The sequence below is a fragment of the Etheostoma cragini genome, chromosome 8 (genome assembly GCF_013103735.1).
Source record: "Etheostoma cragini isolate CJK2018 chromosome 8, CSU_Ecrag_1.0, whole genome shotgun sequence".
NCBI lineage: Eukaryota > Metazoa > Chordata > Actinopteri > Perciformes > Percidae > Etheostoma > Etheostoma cragini.
In genome coordinates this window covers 11,919,058-11,935,878 of record NC_048414.1, presented here as the reverse complement: position 1 = coordinate 11,935,878, position 16,821 = coordinate 11,919,058, and the positions used below count along the sequence as shown (strand labels likewise).

At 42.3% G+C, this 16,821-nt stretch overlaps 1 protein-coding gene across 2 annotated transcripts in view; it reads right to left on the bottom strand.

The window, feature by feature from the left end:
- The window catches only part of smad6b (SMAD family member 6b), a 21,835-nt gene extending 5,033 nt beyond the window's left edge, over nucleotides 1–16,802 (bottom strand). Inside the window, exons 1-3 of one of the 2 annotated variants that reach the window (XM_034879459.1) lie at nucleotides 15,260–16,802; nucleotides 12,544–12,600; nucleotides 11,828–11,893 (exon numbers count right to left, since the gene is read on the bottom strand). In XM_034879459.1, the coding sequence (XP_034735350.1) occupies nucleotides 11,828–11,893; nucleotides 12,544–12,600; nucleotides 15,260–16,058 (922 nt within the window). In that variant the 5' untranslated portion in view covers nucleotides 16,059–16,802. Of the gene's footprint in view, nucleotides 1–11,815; nucleotides 11,894–12,543; nucleotides 12,601–15,259 lie in introns of both variants that reach the window. The other variant, XM_034879458.1, reaches the window with a different exon arrangement.
- Between the last annotated feature and the right edge of the window lie 19 nt (nucleotides 16,803–16,821).

Here is a 16,821-nt window from a genome sequence, read left to right as displayed (position 1 = left end):
GGCATAAAGTGTGTGCCTGTGTGTGTGTGTGTGAACATTGTGGTTGTGTGTGTGAAAATTTGAACAAATTTGTTTCTTTGTGCATTCATGTGCAACCCCCTACTATAATTTGTTGGATTAAACTTTCTTATAACTAAAAAAAACAAAATGGAACTTAAGCGCAAGCCTCCCCTCTGTTCAGAGTATGGTAAGGCTTTAATTCTGTAGACAATAGTTCCTGCAGGCCAACTATAACCCCTGGGCAGGCCACATTTAGGCTGGCGTCAGGGCTATCACTGCCATCAAAGTCGGCTTTATCAGACAGACACGCTAACTGGAGCTGCTCTTCTACGTCTATGGATTTTTCTCCCTGAGGTCTGGCCTTTCTCTGAAGAGCGAGAGAGATAGAGAGACCAAGAGATAGAGACAGAAGGATATACAGAGAGAGAGCGAGAGAGAGCGAGAGAAAGATATATGCTAGGAGAAAACACTGTGGGAGCTGTAGAAACTGAATCCAGTCACCAAGCCTGGCTAGTCACAATGGGAATGCTTTACATTGTCATCCATTTCCTCTCCACTTTCCCTCTGTTTCTGTCTTGAAATGACCCCATGAGGAAGGAAAAGCACTGTACCCTTGATAGCAGATAACTAACAAAATCCATAAATTAAATCAATAAACAACAGAGGGTGTGAAAAGCAGAGGAAACTAAGGAGGCAAATATGGAGGAACCGTCTGGGCGCTTGAGTAAGAGACCACTGGTTTGAGGGAGAAGACCTCTTTTTCTTTCTAGGGGAAGAGAACGTGCTGCTCATTTCCTCAAAGTTTCCTCCAAAGGTCTGCAATGTGTTGGAGATACTGAGCACAAGTGATGGTGGTGATGCCATTGAGGACTGTGAGAGTCATTCGGGGCATGTAAAAGCTCTGTGAAAATTGTGGGGAATGTTTGTAAATGTCATATCTACTGGCAGCGTTAAAGGCCAGCAAAGTGTAAGAGAGCACAGCAAGCAAAACACTCAGCGAACATCCTGCTGGGTGGCTGTGCCCTTTCACCTCCTCACACAACCTATCTGTGTGTGTGTGTGTGTGTGTCATTGTGTTTGTTTGCGAGTGTGTGTCATTGTGTTTGTTTGCAAGTGTGTGAGGGAGGATCTAACCAAAAAGGCTGGAGCATTTGAGTAGAGGAGACCATGCACATTCCTGAACTCCCCCCTCCTCCCCTCGCTGTGCCTCCTAACTTCCTACTCTGGTCAGGACTGTAGGGGGTGGGGGTGCAGACAGAAGGTTGCTTTCCTTCTCCTTTAAGAGTCTCCGTTGAAAAATTCTCCCCAAATCACACGTCACATGAGAAAGAAAGTGTTGGCTGCATGGTCTGATACTTTCACAAACACAATTTACTTGATCAAAGTGCTCATATTATGCTCATTTTCCAGTTCATAATTGTATTCAGAGGTTGTACCGGAATAGGTTTATGTGATTTCATTTTCCAAAAAACAGCATATTTGTTGTTGTACTGCACATTGCTGCCGCTCCTCTTTTCACCCTGTGTCATCTCACTTCTATTCCACCTTTTTTGGGAGTCGTACATGCGCAGTGGCTAGTTAAGGACTACTAGCTAGTCAGTTGCAGAGTACAAGGGCATGCCAAGCTAGCAGCCAGGCGAGCATTTTAACTGGTGTTACAAAGTGATGCACGTTCCCCCTAAAGTGAAGGCTGGACTACATTAGAGCAGTTTGGAGCAGTTTGTGAACAGTGTTTTCTGTTGGAGAAAGTAAGTCTCTTTGGGGTGGACTTTGGGCTTTTTAACCTTGCAAACCTCTAACTTGCACAAAAAGATATACAGTATAACACAATAAAGGAAAGGGAAAAGGCCAAAAAGCATAATATGAGCATTTTAACCCTTTTCTTCAGAGTCGAATAGCAAGACTTTAGCTGGCCTCTATGCTGGCCTATATACTTAATGCTATGTTAAAAGCTTAGCTTCAAATGAACAATAACAAGGAACTCTATTATTACAAGTTGTATTAATCTGACTAATTTAAGGTGAACGGTAGGTATTTGGTTTCTACTGGGCTGGGAGGTGAACCAGCTATGATGGACAGAGTGGCCGTTCAAACAATGGTTTCCTATTGATCGGCCCAGTGGATCAGAGTCTGTGAGGAGAATGTTTTCTGTCAGGATAATGTGGCACTAGAGTTTCTGTTTCAATCACAACACTTGCTGTGCTGTAACCCACACTGCTCCACCGCGGGCATCCAGACACCAGCTCCCCAAATAAAGACAACTGTTTCCCCCATCTCTGACAAGTCAGCCAGTTCACAACAAGCAAGGCATTCATTAAAAATGCAGGAGTGAACATTTCCAATAATTCACAAACTCCTTCCCTGTCAACATCTGCAAAAAATCTTGAAGCTAAAAGGAATGGCAGGATTTCATTAAGTAAATTATGTGCTGGCAGTCACAGAGAGGGGAAGAGGGGGAAGCTACAGCCAGACCTCTAATCTAAACCGTACCCTGAAATGCGACAGCCTGACTGCACGTCCTGAGCCACACAGCCAAGACTTCAGAAATGCACACAAATAAAAGATAAGTAAAACACACATTACAAAAGTAAATACAATTTTCCCTGGGGAATATTATCACTGGGAATTTTCACAAAAACGTGTTTTATGACTTATGTCTTACTCTGTAATAACTACTTCTTGCAAAAACTTTATCCAAATTTATTGCGCTTTGTGCAGAACCTGAGAACATAAATACTTGTACATGCCTAGGAAACAGATAGCATAGTCAGAAAGGCTAAGCCATGTAAACACTATCTTATCAGGGGTGTTATGCTGTACTATCACCCAAAAAAAGGCTTTCTGCTCAGATTTAAAAGGCTTCATCTTTCGGGAACAAGATCAAAGGCTCTGAATGATGTCTATCCTACTTGGCCCCATGTTAGGACAAGGGAGTGGAATGAAGATATAGCTCCAGTAGATCAAGTTCAAGATAAGGAAAGAGAGAGAAAAAAGATTCAAGTATCTTTCTCTCAGTTTACACATGTACAACAGAGAGAAAATTAACCAGGCATTGATACAGTGGGAGTGTACTGCTCAACACATCAACAATAGGCTCCTATCCTTTCCCTCTGGCTGTAAAAAGTTTGTGTAGAGATGTCGAAATGACATGGGCCCCTACCGTTAATCCACACACAGCATTCTAGAGACTCAAAGAATGCACTGGCTATTCTGAGTTTTAAAAATACAGACAGCCATAGGTCCAGGCACAACTGTCAATGCTCCTCCGGGGAGGAAGGAAAAATAATCTTAAATCTATTTTTGCCAGCAATCAGACAACAGGCTTTAATCATAGCTGACCAAGGCCAGTGTCTGGATTTATAATTGTGAGTAAAATGATCAGAAAATAAAAACAACATCCACAACTGGCAACTCCTTCCTTGCTGCTTGCAAGGCTAGCACATTTCCAGTGGGCAGTTCAAATGGAGTATTATTCGCCCTCTGAGCCTTGAGAGGAGGCACACTTAAACACTAAACTAACAGTTGGGCATTCCATACATTTTTAATGGCATTGCACACTCTTTATTTGTTGCTGTAACCCTTTGCCCCGAGCTGAATGAATGGAGCTATTGGTGGAGGTTGGTGCTGCGCTGCGGTGCGAAGGAAAAGACGATGGTAACAGCAGCCTTCTCTGAGCACACGACAAGATTAGCTCACTCTCTTTGTTTGCTAAGGTAGAATATGGTGCAGGAGTTATAGCCTGAGCACATCTTCTGTTATTTCTACAGAGGGTAATTTCTAACTGTGTGGTAAGGACTAAAATGAAACATAGTCCACCTTATCACGAGCACAGTACAGTCTGTGAATTCAAATGACAAGCGCAGCACTATGAGCTTAGACTCATAGTCATGTATGAGGCTATAGATTTATCTTTATCTGTGAGCCCTTCAGAAGTTCATCAAACATCCAGCAGTACTGGCACCACTCTGGCTTGCCAAGCGGAGACAGATAAATATTAAGCTCAGCAGGCTAGTTTCTGTTGACATGTAAGGGGTTTCAGGCCTCTCCAAGGACTGCTTTAGATTAGCATGGCTTTCGCTCTGCATGTAGAGGTCACATTACCTCACCATGTCTAAGACCGGTGTTGCCAGTTCTGACAGAAAATCAACTCTTAGATCAAATTTAGTGAAGAGAGAAATCTCAACACAACGACAACTACACTCCCCCCTCTTCATCTATGTGGCAATTTAAGATGATAAAAAAGTTCTTACTTCCAACTCAAATTTCCACTGCTTGACACAGTAGGCCCACACTAAGGAGACTGTGAACCTATGGAAAGGATTACAGGAAAGTCTGATAATCTTGACTTGGCTTACATCTTTAAGTCTTTACAAAACTAAAAAAACCTGGTGACAAAAAGTAAAAGATCCTAATGTCTTGGCCAGAATATGTTGTAATCTGACAGATGGGAAACAAACTACGCTGCAACCACACAAACACGCAATACCCCTTCCAGACACAGCAACAAACATATATCAGTGAGCCAATAGATCATGTAGACAGCGGAGAACTCTAGTGAGGCTCCTCAATGTCATAACCCCTGAGAATACAAGTTGAAAATGGATTTCTGACACACCACAGTCTAACAATGCTGAGAAAGGGAAAATGAAAAATGGCCTTACTGCTCTTATCAATGGCTCATTTTCTGTGTATGTGTGTTACGTAAGGGGAAACGGAAGCCAGCCTCCCAGGACAGGAACGGATACTTGAGACGAGGACTGTGGGTACAGGCCCTACACCACTATAGAGAGAATAGAGCACAAAACCCTTCAGGATGTATAGCTTCAACCATTCGCACCCCACTTAACATGGACTCAGAAAACTGGACATGACAAATGGTTGAGGAGAGCTCCCTCATTTCCCCCGAGATGCTGGCCTTCTCTTCAACATTCCTCAGTCTCCCCCCACTGTCAAAGGGGCAATTCACCGCCCTGCACTGCTACAAAACCCAGGCAGCTTTTTAAAACAGGATGTTTGTCTGAGGCCTCCTTCCCCTCAAATAAACAATCCGCAAAACCTGATTTCGGGAGGCAGGGTGGAAGCACTCGAGTCACATTATTTCCACATCCCGTATCCTGGAGCATTGGGGCTCCTGAGGGAGTGTGGGCGGCCAGGCGCTGGGAAGGCTCAGGGCTGCGGTGGAAACCTGAGGCCATGTGCCAGGCTGCAGGGGGAGATGAGCCCGTGCTGCATCACTCTGGGGTCTGTGGGACGGAGCAGGAGGATCATGCCTCGAGGTGGGAGGGGGACATCGCTTACATGCTGATGCAGTTGTCATTCCATCAGACCATACTTCTGTCTGAGCAGTGCAGTCAGAGTACAGCTGCAAAAAGACAGCTAGGTGTCTTCCAGTGGGAAAGAAATGCTGTATGTATACTCAACGCACTACATTTGAAAGCAATTCTCAAAAGATAGAAGAGCAGGACCACAATTATTAGCATTCAATCGAATATAATACATTAATTTGGCTGTAGATTTGGGTGTGTTGTAAATGTGCAACCTATATTGTGTCACCCAACATAGTTAAGCTGAAAACAAAGCCATTCATTGAACACCAAGGCAACTGCAAAAAATTCAAGATCTAATGCAGAAAAACATGACGAAACAGTTCAGGGGAAATCAGAAGTGCAATCTCTCCCAAACTATTTTAGATGTGTACAATAGATATGCTATTTAATTGGTTCATCACAGAATAAGGGTCCAGTCTAATCTACTTTAATCAAGAGAAGCATCACATGCCTTGATTAGACTGTCTAATTATTCCATGCATTTCCACTGTCTCTGACACAGACAGAGGGAACGGTTTGATGCTTAGTGCTTTGCCTCTTCCTGACACAGACGGATGGGCGGGCTGTGATTAGTATTGACTGCACAATTTAATTTGCTGTGCTCTTGCGTGTGAATGTATGTCAGTATGAATCAGGACTTGTATGAGGACCCTGAGGAAGAAACATAGACTTAAAATTGTGTAAACAAAAACTTTCCAGATGCTTTTCCCCAGCACCTACGCTTTGTACATTGTAATTTCCCTAAGCAATCTATTACGTGACTCACATGAGGCCCTTCCCATCTATCTCTACTAACTGCCTTGTTCTGCCTGGAAGAATCAGTCAATACCAAAGTGGACCTGACACTGTCTGTCTGTAGACGAGACATCTAGAGAGACAGCGCTGGCCTTTCCTCCAGAGACATGCGGGAAGACGCAGGAGCGCACTGTATGATTACTGTGTGGTAACCGTTAATACCTGCTGATGCCTTCTTGCCTTCAGCAAGCGCTACAGCACTCTGTGTAACCCAAGTCTAACAACTTTCATTCTTTCCGCTCATCCAGTCAAACTTTCCTGCACTCTCAGGAAGTTGAAAAAAAAGAGAGCATAAAAAATGGACAATGACTCAGGTCATTCTGCATGTCTTCTGGTCCCACCTGACCCTGAAATCTGAAGGAAACCCTCCATTCACATAGGTGATCTCAACTCACAACAACATGAGCGTGTACACTCAGTGTTATTCCCCTGCGTTGAGGACACAACCTCTAATGACTGAAAATTGTAGGCAGTCTGGTGCCATGCATTCACAAACCTAAACATGTTGCAAAGGGAAGGCCTGTGTCATTTATTGTACATAAAGATTGTTAATATGGTAATCACTACACACCCCCGTGTGTCACTCATTGCTCGTAAAAAGATCTTCAACAACTGAAATTCTTAAGGACCAACACAGAGACATCTTGGCATGCCTCCTCAGATTGAGAGCAGCATTATAACAAAGAAATGACAAACATAAAGAGCCCCCGATGTCAGAGACAATGTGACTGACATAATAAAGTCAATGTGTAGGGGGAAAACACCCCCGCAGACAGTCATACAGGAAGCAATGAGACCTGCTTCAAAGGGCTTTACTCTGATGTCCACACGATGAGGCCCAGGCAGTGAGGAAACAGGTGTGCAGGCAGACTAGGAGGGTAACACCAGCAAAGGCACATTCCCTCACACACACAGTACTAAGGTATACTGTGTATGCAAGCTTGGCCCGTTCATGACGTAAACTGATATCACAGAGTGCCTGGTGGGGCTGTCTCTTTCCCACACAGCCACATTTATAAAACACTGTGAATGGTCTAAAATTTCTATGCAAGGGAACAAAATGTATGAGTTTAACATTTAAAGCAATACAATAATGTGCACATAGGGAAGCTTTTTAAGAATGCATGAGTAAGAACCTTTTAGCATTTTAAACCACTGCCAGAATGAGCTAGAAGGATGATAAACATGTACAGTATCTCCACTTGCATGTTACTGTAACATTAACTTAACAACAAAGAGTGTATTTTTTTAAAGTCATATCTCATGTTAACATGGAACTACATAATCTGAAGCAGAAGGAGAACCACTGCAACTACTACAAATTCCACTGTATATATTTAGAACTTTGGTTGGTTTGGGAAGATCGAGCTTATCTACCAAACTAACTAGTCATAGTTATAGTTAGAGTAGTTTTAGCTCTTTTTTCTCTGCCATTGTGTGATGCAGAAGAATGCTCAGTGGTTATTTTGGTGGCCCTGGGCCACCAAAATAACTGTAGTTGATTATTTGACTCCACCCATCCACCAAGTGCCCCCTAGACTTGCTTTTAAAGAGGTTTACTTGTTCCTGCAAAAGGGGTGGAATCTGGATACCATAGAACTCAGGTTACATACTCTCTATCTGAACTGCAGGGCGATTCACAGAGAAAGTCATCTCCAGGTCAGCAACATGTTAACACAGGATAACATGACAATATGCAGTACATGCCTGTGTATTAAAGCAGAACTAAGAGACCTTTCGGTATTTATGGAATGGACCACCAGAGGAAAATTCGGGAGGGTCATGTCTTTTTATTCTTAGTTGAGGATAGGGTCATCCAACTTTTTTTTAGTTTAGGGGGGAGAGTAATCCAACTTTTTTTAGTCCAGGGGGGAGAGTCACCCAACTTTTTGTATTAATGAAAACAACAAAATTTCCAAGTGGCTTGTTTGGTGCATATTTTCCATGTAGCTCTATGTAGCTCTCTCAGTCTTGGCCCCCCATCACTAGCAGATGGCTCCCTCCCTGTTAAGCTGTAGCTTTGTAGACACCGTGTGATTTTCCAAACTGAATAAATCCCGCCTGCTCACATTTACACAAAAGTGCTTTGCTAGTTCCATCGTGTTGTCCTGTTAAGTTCAAAATCATCAAAAACACCAACATATAAAAACTTAACGGACCAGATGCAAGCTTTTTATCATGAAAGGTTAAAGCTTGCGGACAGCACGCAGCCGACAGGGCATGAGAAGGGAGGTCTCCAGGCTGCAGCCATACCAGACTCAAATATCCTTTCGGTTCCGGTTATTATTTGTGCAAACGACAGCCTTTTCAAGTCATTTGAGAAGGAAGGAGTGGTAACATGCAAGCTCCCAAATTGACGCTTGTCTGAGAAATGGAGTTTTGGATAATGTTCAGCTTCGGCAGCTAAAATATACAATGACTGAGAAAGACTAGTGACGAGTCCATATCAACCAGTTCACGTGTTGAATTTATTACCCACTGTGCTTAGCTGAATAGTCTCAATGATTTGTTTTTTATTTCATGTGAATACTAGAGGAGTAATTTAGTATTTGAAGTAATGCAATGATGCAGGAAGTGTGCATTTGGTTTCCATAGCGTAGCTATATGTAAGGAGATAGGCACAGTCTAATTATTGCTAATAACATTCTAGTTAACATTAGTAATTAAACATGAACAGCTAATGGAAGTCCAAACTGTCTGAATGCTTCTCCTGACAATACGGTGATTTGTCAACTATGCGACTTCTGCTATGGAGCCATAACGTGAGCTACAAGGTAATGGAGCTTTTTATACATTGTCGTGTTTCTTTAGAAATAAACAATTGACTAACAGAGTCTTGAAACGCTTCAGATGTTAAGTTATTCACTGTCTAAGTGGCGCCAAAATTAATTGCAATGCTAACTGCAGGTGATGTCTTTGTCGCATTAAAATGGCGCCATGGGAGCTACTCTTAGAGAGGAGAGGGTTACCCCTTTGATTTGTACAGAGGGTCTGGTCTCTCTCCATTGACAAGCGTCAACTTCCTTGAAGGCGGGTACTCTGTTGAAGTTTAAAACTATTGGATCTGCCACAATTGCTAACATTTGGTCGTGACATACAGTATGTCATGCGCATGTGCAACAAGAGGGGAGGCCGACAAGGCTTATGTTTAGCATTAGCATTGCTAGCGATAGCCTCATAGCGTTAGCCAGCCAACTCCTTCACCACTGACGGAGCGAGCTGGAAAATCAAACGTTTCCCAAACACTGTGAGGAGGAGGGCCACAACATTATAGCCACCAACAAAACTCAGCAAAGATTGTTCTGGCTTGGGCTTTAACTTCTGGATATTCTGCAGCATTGCCACAACAGACTGAATGGCTTCGCATCTTTCTCCGCTGCCAATACAGAAAAAAACTAGCACATGACTTCAAAATCATTGTTCTCAGCCACTCCCTCTGCTCGCTGATTGGACCGCCAAAAACTTTGGTCGAGAAAACTGCGAACCCAAGCAGAGTACTGGAGTGAAATGAAAATTGAGCGGAAGTATGTAGTAGGGCGGAGCCAGGCTAACCATTACATTGTTGGAGAGGGTCATTCCTTTTTTCTCAATCATTTTGGAGGGTCCTAGAAAAATGTATTATTGGCAAAGCAAGGGTCAAGTCTTTTTTGACTAAAGACTCCAAAACTCCTCCGGTAGCCCCTTAAATAAAAAACAAAGAGTCTCTAAGTAGGCTTAACAAGAAGGCGCTTGGTCTTATGATGGAATATGTGTGGCCAATACTTGGTGGAAGATCTGCTTCAATAATAAGATTTTAATGGTTTGTTTCACTCAACATAAGACACCCTTTTTTAAATCTAAAACCAAAGAACCATCATAACGCCAAATGCAACTGAGAGATCTGAGACAAACTGGCAACACAAATTAGCTCACAGCATGGAAAACTACCACCCTGTGGAGCACTGATCATTCTCCTTCCCAAGTCCAAGTTGTCGAGTGTGTCACAGCCAACGCTGAGAGATCTGGCCTGGGATGTCCAAGCAGCAACACAGTTGGAAGAAACCAAAGCCAAGCATGTCGAGATCCTCCCTCCACACCACAGTCTCTAAAGAATTGTGGTGCGCGCACTGACAAGCTCCTCATTTGTTGACTCAGGGAGTGTCGCCGGGCCATGCTGAGGTGGTGACAGCATGTGTACTGGGGTGGAGGGGCCCTTGCTGACTGAATACTTCACTACCAGGTAACCATGTCAGCTGCTCAGTGTCCAGGCCTCTGAGCTATGGCAGACCCTTTAACAGGAAAAGCTGTTCCCTTCTAGCCCCAAATGAGGGCTCTGACTTTCTGTCCACATGATACTGTGCATGCTGGCAGTGGCCTTAGTATGAGGGGGAAGGCAAGCTTACACTATGCCATGAGAAAGGAGTATTTCTTTTCAAATTAGAGGACAGGACTGTTTCTACTCACTTCCTTTGGTGTGGCCCCATTCACAGGAGCAACTCCATTTCCCTGAACCCACCCCTCCCTGCAGCCCACTTACAGCCAGGCTTGATAGAGTTGTATGCGTGAGTGTCTGTGCACATGCATGTGCACAACTTTGTGTGCTTGTGTGTGTTTCTGAGCGAGCTTGGATCTTATTACAGTTTGATCCCACTCAAATATTTCTGAAAGAAAAACAGAGGAGGGGAGGCCGGCTCTGTGGCCAATGCACACGCCCCACTGAACCTCTGCACCGCTCACAATGAAACCTTTATCTTTAAAGCCGTGACTGTTCGTAATGGCCCTTAATAAGAAAAATTAAAGTGCAACATCAAAATGAAATTACCTTCATAAGTTTGTATATTCATCCAGATACACTCTAAAGCTCTGTAGGGTAGGGCACTGAACTGTTGTTAAAGTACACTCTGACAGAATTACACCTCCTTTTTCATTTTTTTCAAGCTAGTCTATTTTAACCATTTAAAAGCCAGGACAATGCAACACTGAATCAGAGTCATGAAAGCTCTGTGATTTATTTCCATTATAATATGGTGATTCATAGATTGTACTTTTCTCATGTATGAGACATGCAAACACAATAGCACGGACGACAGATAAGCCAAATTAAAATCTGTCTTATGTGCTTCATTACTTCAACTATCAACTTTAATCATACTTCAGGGAAAAAGAAAAGCCCCTAATCCATGTAATAATGATCTTTTCCAAATGGATGATTTCATCATCAAGAATCTGTTTTACTCAAACAAATTGCTATTTATAATATTTTCACATTAAGTGGAAGGTATTTTTAAGTTATGTTTCTGTAGAAATACAATTACTCTTTATTAAAGCTAGGTAATGACTCTATACGAGCCCTAATCAACGTTTCCTAAATCAATTCCAAAAATAATTAAAGTGGATATTTAGTATGTGAAATGTGTCATAAAAAATAAATAAAGGATTAGAACCTTACTCACTTGTGTGTACTGTATGTCAATCCACATTTTTACTGAAGAGAGCATTTGACCACCCAATGACAGTATGTCTACTGTGCCGACCCAAAAAATAAATGTCCCCTACACTTAATAAATGTAAATCACATAAGAAAAACACATTGGCTTGTTTGACTCCTCTTGAATGACAATGTTCTGGACCATTCATTTCTAAAATCAGTATAAGCCATCTCGGAAATAAACTCCTCATTTGTAAAGTGATGACAGCTGGAGAAACACACCCACCTGAGAATTCACCTGGTGTGATATTTGGTGAGCTGGCGGCCTCAGTTTCAGTGTAAGACAATGTGGAGTCTGACAGATCTGTAGGGAATAAAACTGAAATTATTAATCTGCAGCTAGTCTGAATGCTCACTAATCATCCGCACATGAGACTCAATGGCTTCTTCTGTGTATCTCTTCATTTCAACAAGAGCATGTTTATTTTTTGGATCAAATAGCATAGTGGATTATTTCACTAACAGGCTGTACCTGATGACATCCCCCCCAAATGCTGCCAGAAACCTCAGCTGTACTCAGACTTGCAGCCCCAGCTAGCAGCCAGGATCCAAAATCCCAGCAGCCCACAGTACATACTACCCACATCATACTACATACACTGGCTCTCGCTAGGAAGCTGACATCAAACCACACGCTGACCTAGGTCTCTTTTATGCAGTTAGCAAGTTATTGTGCCTAATTGGAGCCAGAAAAATGTCCCAAATCAATAATTCCTTTATCTTCCTGTTAAATTGGAGCCTAAACAAAACACTGGCCGTGCCATTTGAAATTTGCAGACAGATAATATCTGCAATTATGAATGAAAAAGATAATACATCATGTAATCACACTTTTACAAATACCTAGTTACGAGTCATAACAATGTTGATCAATATTAATAACTAAATTCAAATAAAACAATAAGAATGCACTAGAAAGCTTCAGGTACCACGGAGCTCATCTGTGTCACTTACCCAGTGGCTTGTGTTCTTCATTAGGGGAAAGCCTTGAATAAGGAGGTGGGGGGGACTCTGTAACACAAAACAGTCATGTCAATTACCTAATAATGGGAATCCATGCTATTAAGAAAGAAAGAAAGGTAAAACTACTGTTCATTCTCTAAACATAGGAAAGTCATATTTGTGCAATTCAAGCTAACTGAGATGTGTTAAGCAGTGTTTGGAAACATTGACTCATATACTGAGAGACAATAATTGTGTGTTAACAAGTTTAAAGCCTCTGGTGTAAAGCGGCTGACAAAGCTGGTAAGTTTAATAACTGTAAACACATTGTAACACGTATACACGCTTCTTTGCACATCTAGATCCCAATCTATTCAATGTTTCTTTCATATTCAATCATATTTTGTAGGGAGTCCCATCTTGAGTCTTTAATAAAAGCAAAAAGAAACATACCAACACAAAAATCATCAAGCCATCATAAAGGCTTGAACAAAGAACTACACTATTGAAATGTTCACTTCCACTTGAAAGTAGACACCAGACTACATCTCAACACCTCACAGCTTTGCATCTGCAGAATCAAATCATTTTGTTCAAAAGCTCATTCAAAAGCCAACAGAACACTGTTTGTTTCTGTTATTTAAGCACATATTATTTAACTGAAGCAGTGGTTCCAACAACCACAGAGACTAACCATAACTGTCAGTTAGTAGTTGAATAAAACAGACTAGATGTTTGCTTTTTAACGTCATTGTTTCAGATTAAGAGAGATTGATTTTTCCAATAGAAAGACGAGAAACAAAAGAGAATTACTTGCACAAGAAGGAAAAGCAGAAAGGAAAGAAAACTTTGTGCACACACTGTGACCTCGCCAACAGGGAAAAAGGGGAAGGAGAAAAGCATAATAGCAGCGGGTCCTTTAAGAGTGGCGGCAGTAATTGCTGGGATCTGAACTCAGTCACTCAGATACACAGCTAGTCAGTCTGGCGCCAGTAGTATGCAAACTGTATATTATCACCACTCCTTCACCTAAATAGCGCAAGGGGACCTCCTTAGGACAAAAGGGCTTTTAAAGCGCAACTTGAAACTGATCTCATTCTAAAAGTATAATGCCTGGCAAAATAAAAGGGAAAAGTTTTAAGTCACTTTAGTCCAAGTCATCTGCCAAACATTAGTAGTTTTATTCTTTAAAATCTCACATAAAACCGAGACATGTAGTTTATTTTCAAATACTTCTAAAATCAGACTCAAGTAGATGGAACTGCAGTTGACAAATGCTTACTAGATGTTTTAGGCCTTTTTTTTTAGTTGTGTTTTTGCAATGGATTACATTGTTTTTCAATTAAGGTGTCTTTAATGTGTTGAATGTTTGTCTCATACAATTCCATATTTCCCCACTTGCAAACAATGAAAAAACAGTGATTAAGGTCTTGATTCAAAGCCCCTCTTTCTTGAATAGCATGAAAGACATACCAGCTCTATGGGGCCACGCATGAGCGCATGTGAGCTATGTCTACTACGAGCCTTAGTCCCAATATGGGGTATGTGCCTCTCTCCCTCTCGGGAGTCAGTGGGGTTGAGTGGCCCAGTGTTTTAGGTTTGCCAAATCACAGGTTTGCCCCTGCCAAAATTGAATGTTTAATATAGGTCGGGGAGGTTCTGACATAGATATCTCATTGATTGTGAAAATAAAGCTTAATCTTCTACCACAACAACTAAACTGACCTATGGCACCAGGCCCAAACCTCTGAGGGAGTCCATACAACCATGGACTGCCATACACTTGATCGGACTACCTGGCAATAACCCTGCAAGGAACGAGGTAGGAAGCAAAAACGGCTTTACAATCACACAGAAGGTACTGAAATATTCAGACACACTAAATATGTAATGTACTTTATGGCATTAGGGAATTCATTCAGACTTAAAAGAGTAGTAAGGACAACCTCAGTCCAAACAGACATTCTCCATCGAAAAGGCCTAGATTCCACAGGCTAGTGTGAGCGATGTTCTGTTGTAGCACCAAACTGTTCAAAAAACTACTTACAAGGGAACTGAAATGTTTAAAAGTAACATGTTTTAAAATGATTCAATGTTTTGTGTGCATGTTGGTATTTTTTTAAATATACCATCAGAATAACATCAAACTGGCAATAAGAGTAGACTGTCTCACATTTGTTTTGTCAAATCTACTTTAGATCTAAAGGATTTTATCATTGTTTGCCTTGCCATACGGATAGTAATCATTAACTATTTAATCAAATGGCCAGCCTTTCTCTATCTTAAAGTATAAAGTAAGCCAAACAATACCAGACAAATACAACTTGGTGCTAGGGAAAGATTTTTTTTGAGCATATTAAAAGGCCCTTGACAGGTTCACAATCTTGAAAAGTGAATTTCTGCCATGTGTATGTATCAAAAATGAACGTTTCACTTCTCTATATAATCCTTTGGCAAATGGACAAAATAGGCCTAATTGTTAAGATATGCAGGATTTACTTGTATGATTATAGAACACAGGCATGTTCAGAAGTAAAAATTGTATTCTACATGACTGTGGTTGAATACAAAGTCAAGAGAAAACCTATGCTGGAAAAACAAACGGTATAGACCCAGAAACCTTATGGTTATCTGTGAATGGGGTACCTGGTGACTTCGCACCCCAAAAGCAGCATCTAGCTAAGCCTGTAAGGTGCTACATACAGACAGTTTTGGCAGATGCTCTTACCTGGCCCACAGAGCCGGCTGTAGTGATAGGGGTTGCAGCATACTGTTGGACTGTCCAGGGCCTCAAAGCTCTTACACTCACAGAGCGGTTTGAGCTGGGCAGGGTGCTGAAGGTCGGACCAGCGGTACAGTTTACACACAAGCAGCTGTGGGGACGCCACATTGCTGCCCAACCTCAGCTCTGTCCGGGAAATCATAACACAGTCGCTTGGCATCCCTCCTCTGGACTCCACTGCCTCTAGTAATGTATCCAGCGCCCTTTCCTTTAGTCTTTTTAAAAGTGAGTGTGTAGCTGATTTTAGTTCTTGCTCCAACAACGTGCTTGACATCGCCTCCTGCGTCTCGGATGAGCCGCTATCCCGTGGTCCAGAGTTCCTCAACACGAAGTGACACGAGCCTGGATCCCTGGTACCCCGACCCGTCTCTGGACCCCTGAGCTCGCAGTGGTCCCGGTCTTTGAATAAGCAGCACGTTACCGTCCTGCATTCTCTGTCCTGTATGGAGCGAGGGCTCCCCTGCTCCTGGACGCACACCGCACCCCCATTTTGGTCCGACGTGACCCCCAAGCCGCTGCTCTCCACGGGGCTGCGGGTGCACACACCCCCTATGTCCCCTACAAGAGACCCGCTAGGGGTCATCGGTCTGAGCTCCCTTTTGGGAATCTTCTCTGGGTTGTTTCCGAACAGATCGTCCCCACCGCCCTCACAAGTTTTGCCATTTCCATCTTCCCCTTCTGTATCTGGGATCAAACGGCTTCTCCAGAGTCGCCGCACAAGACCTGAGCGTTTCGTCCTGAACATACGACAACTTGACAATCGATATGAGGGTTTTAGTCTTGTACGGATATCCGAATATTACAGATACTTCTCCGGTCGTTGCAAAACATTAATGTCTGTGAAATGCCGTGCAATGCATGCACAGCCAAGTGACAAGCATTGATGGTAAAACCGCAACATCAGAGTGAAGGCTATTTTGTTGCATTTACAACAAAATCGCGCAAGAAATGCACTGCAGCATTCCGATCAAAATGCATTCATTTAGCCGAGTATCCTACTGTAAATAACCAAGCGGCTGAGAATGTGACTTATTATCCAGGTTCGCTGCGGAAGTGCCTGTTTATATGTTTGTTACGAACGAATAAAAAAAGCAGAATACATAATAACATACCATTATATAGTCTATTTGGATAGAAACATAATCCAAAGCCAGTAGCCTTCAACCCAAGACGGCAACTCGCAGCTTGAAACAGTTTCGGACTTTTAACAAGCTCAAATGTACTTTTTACACCGGCACGTAGATCATGAAGTACTTCGAGGCGATTAAATCCCAAGAAAATACACTAGAAAGCAGGATCCTTGTCGTCTTCTTGAAATGTCAGTGCACTTCTTTTCTACTATTTTATTTTTATATTTTTTTGTTTGTTTTTTACAATCCCAACAAAATATCCTTGCGAGCTGAAATGACACGATGAGAGGATCAATCCGAGGCTGAATCGCGCTCCTGCTTCTCTACTAAGATCTAAACCAAACTGCAGCCCAGATCCCTTTCTTTCTCCGTTTCTCG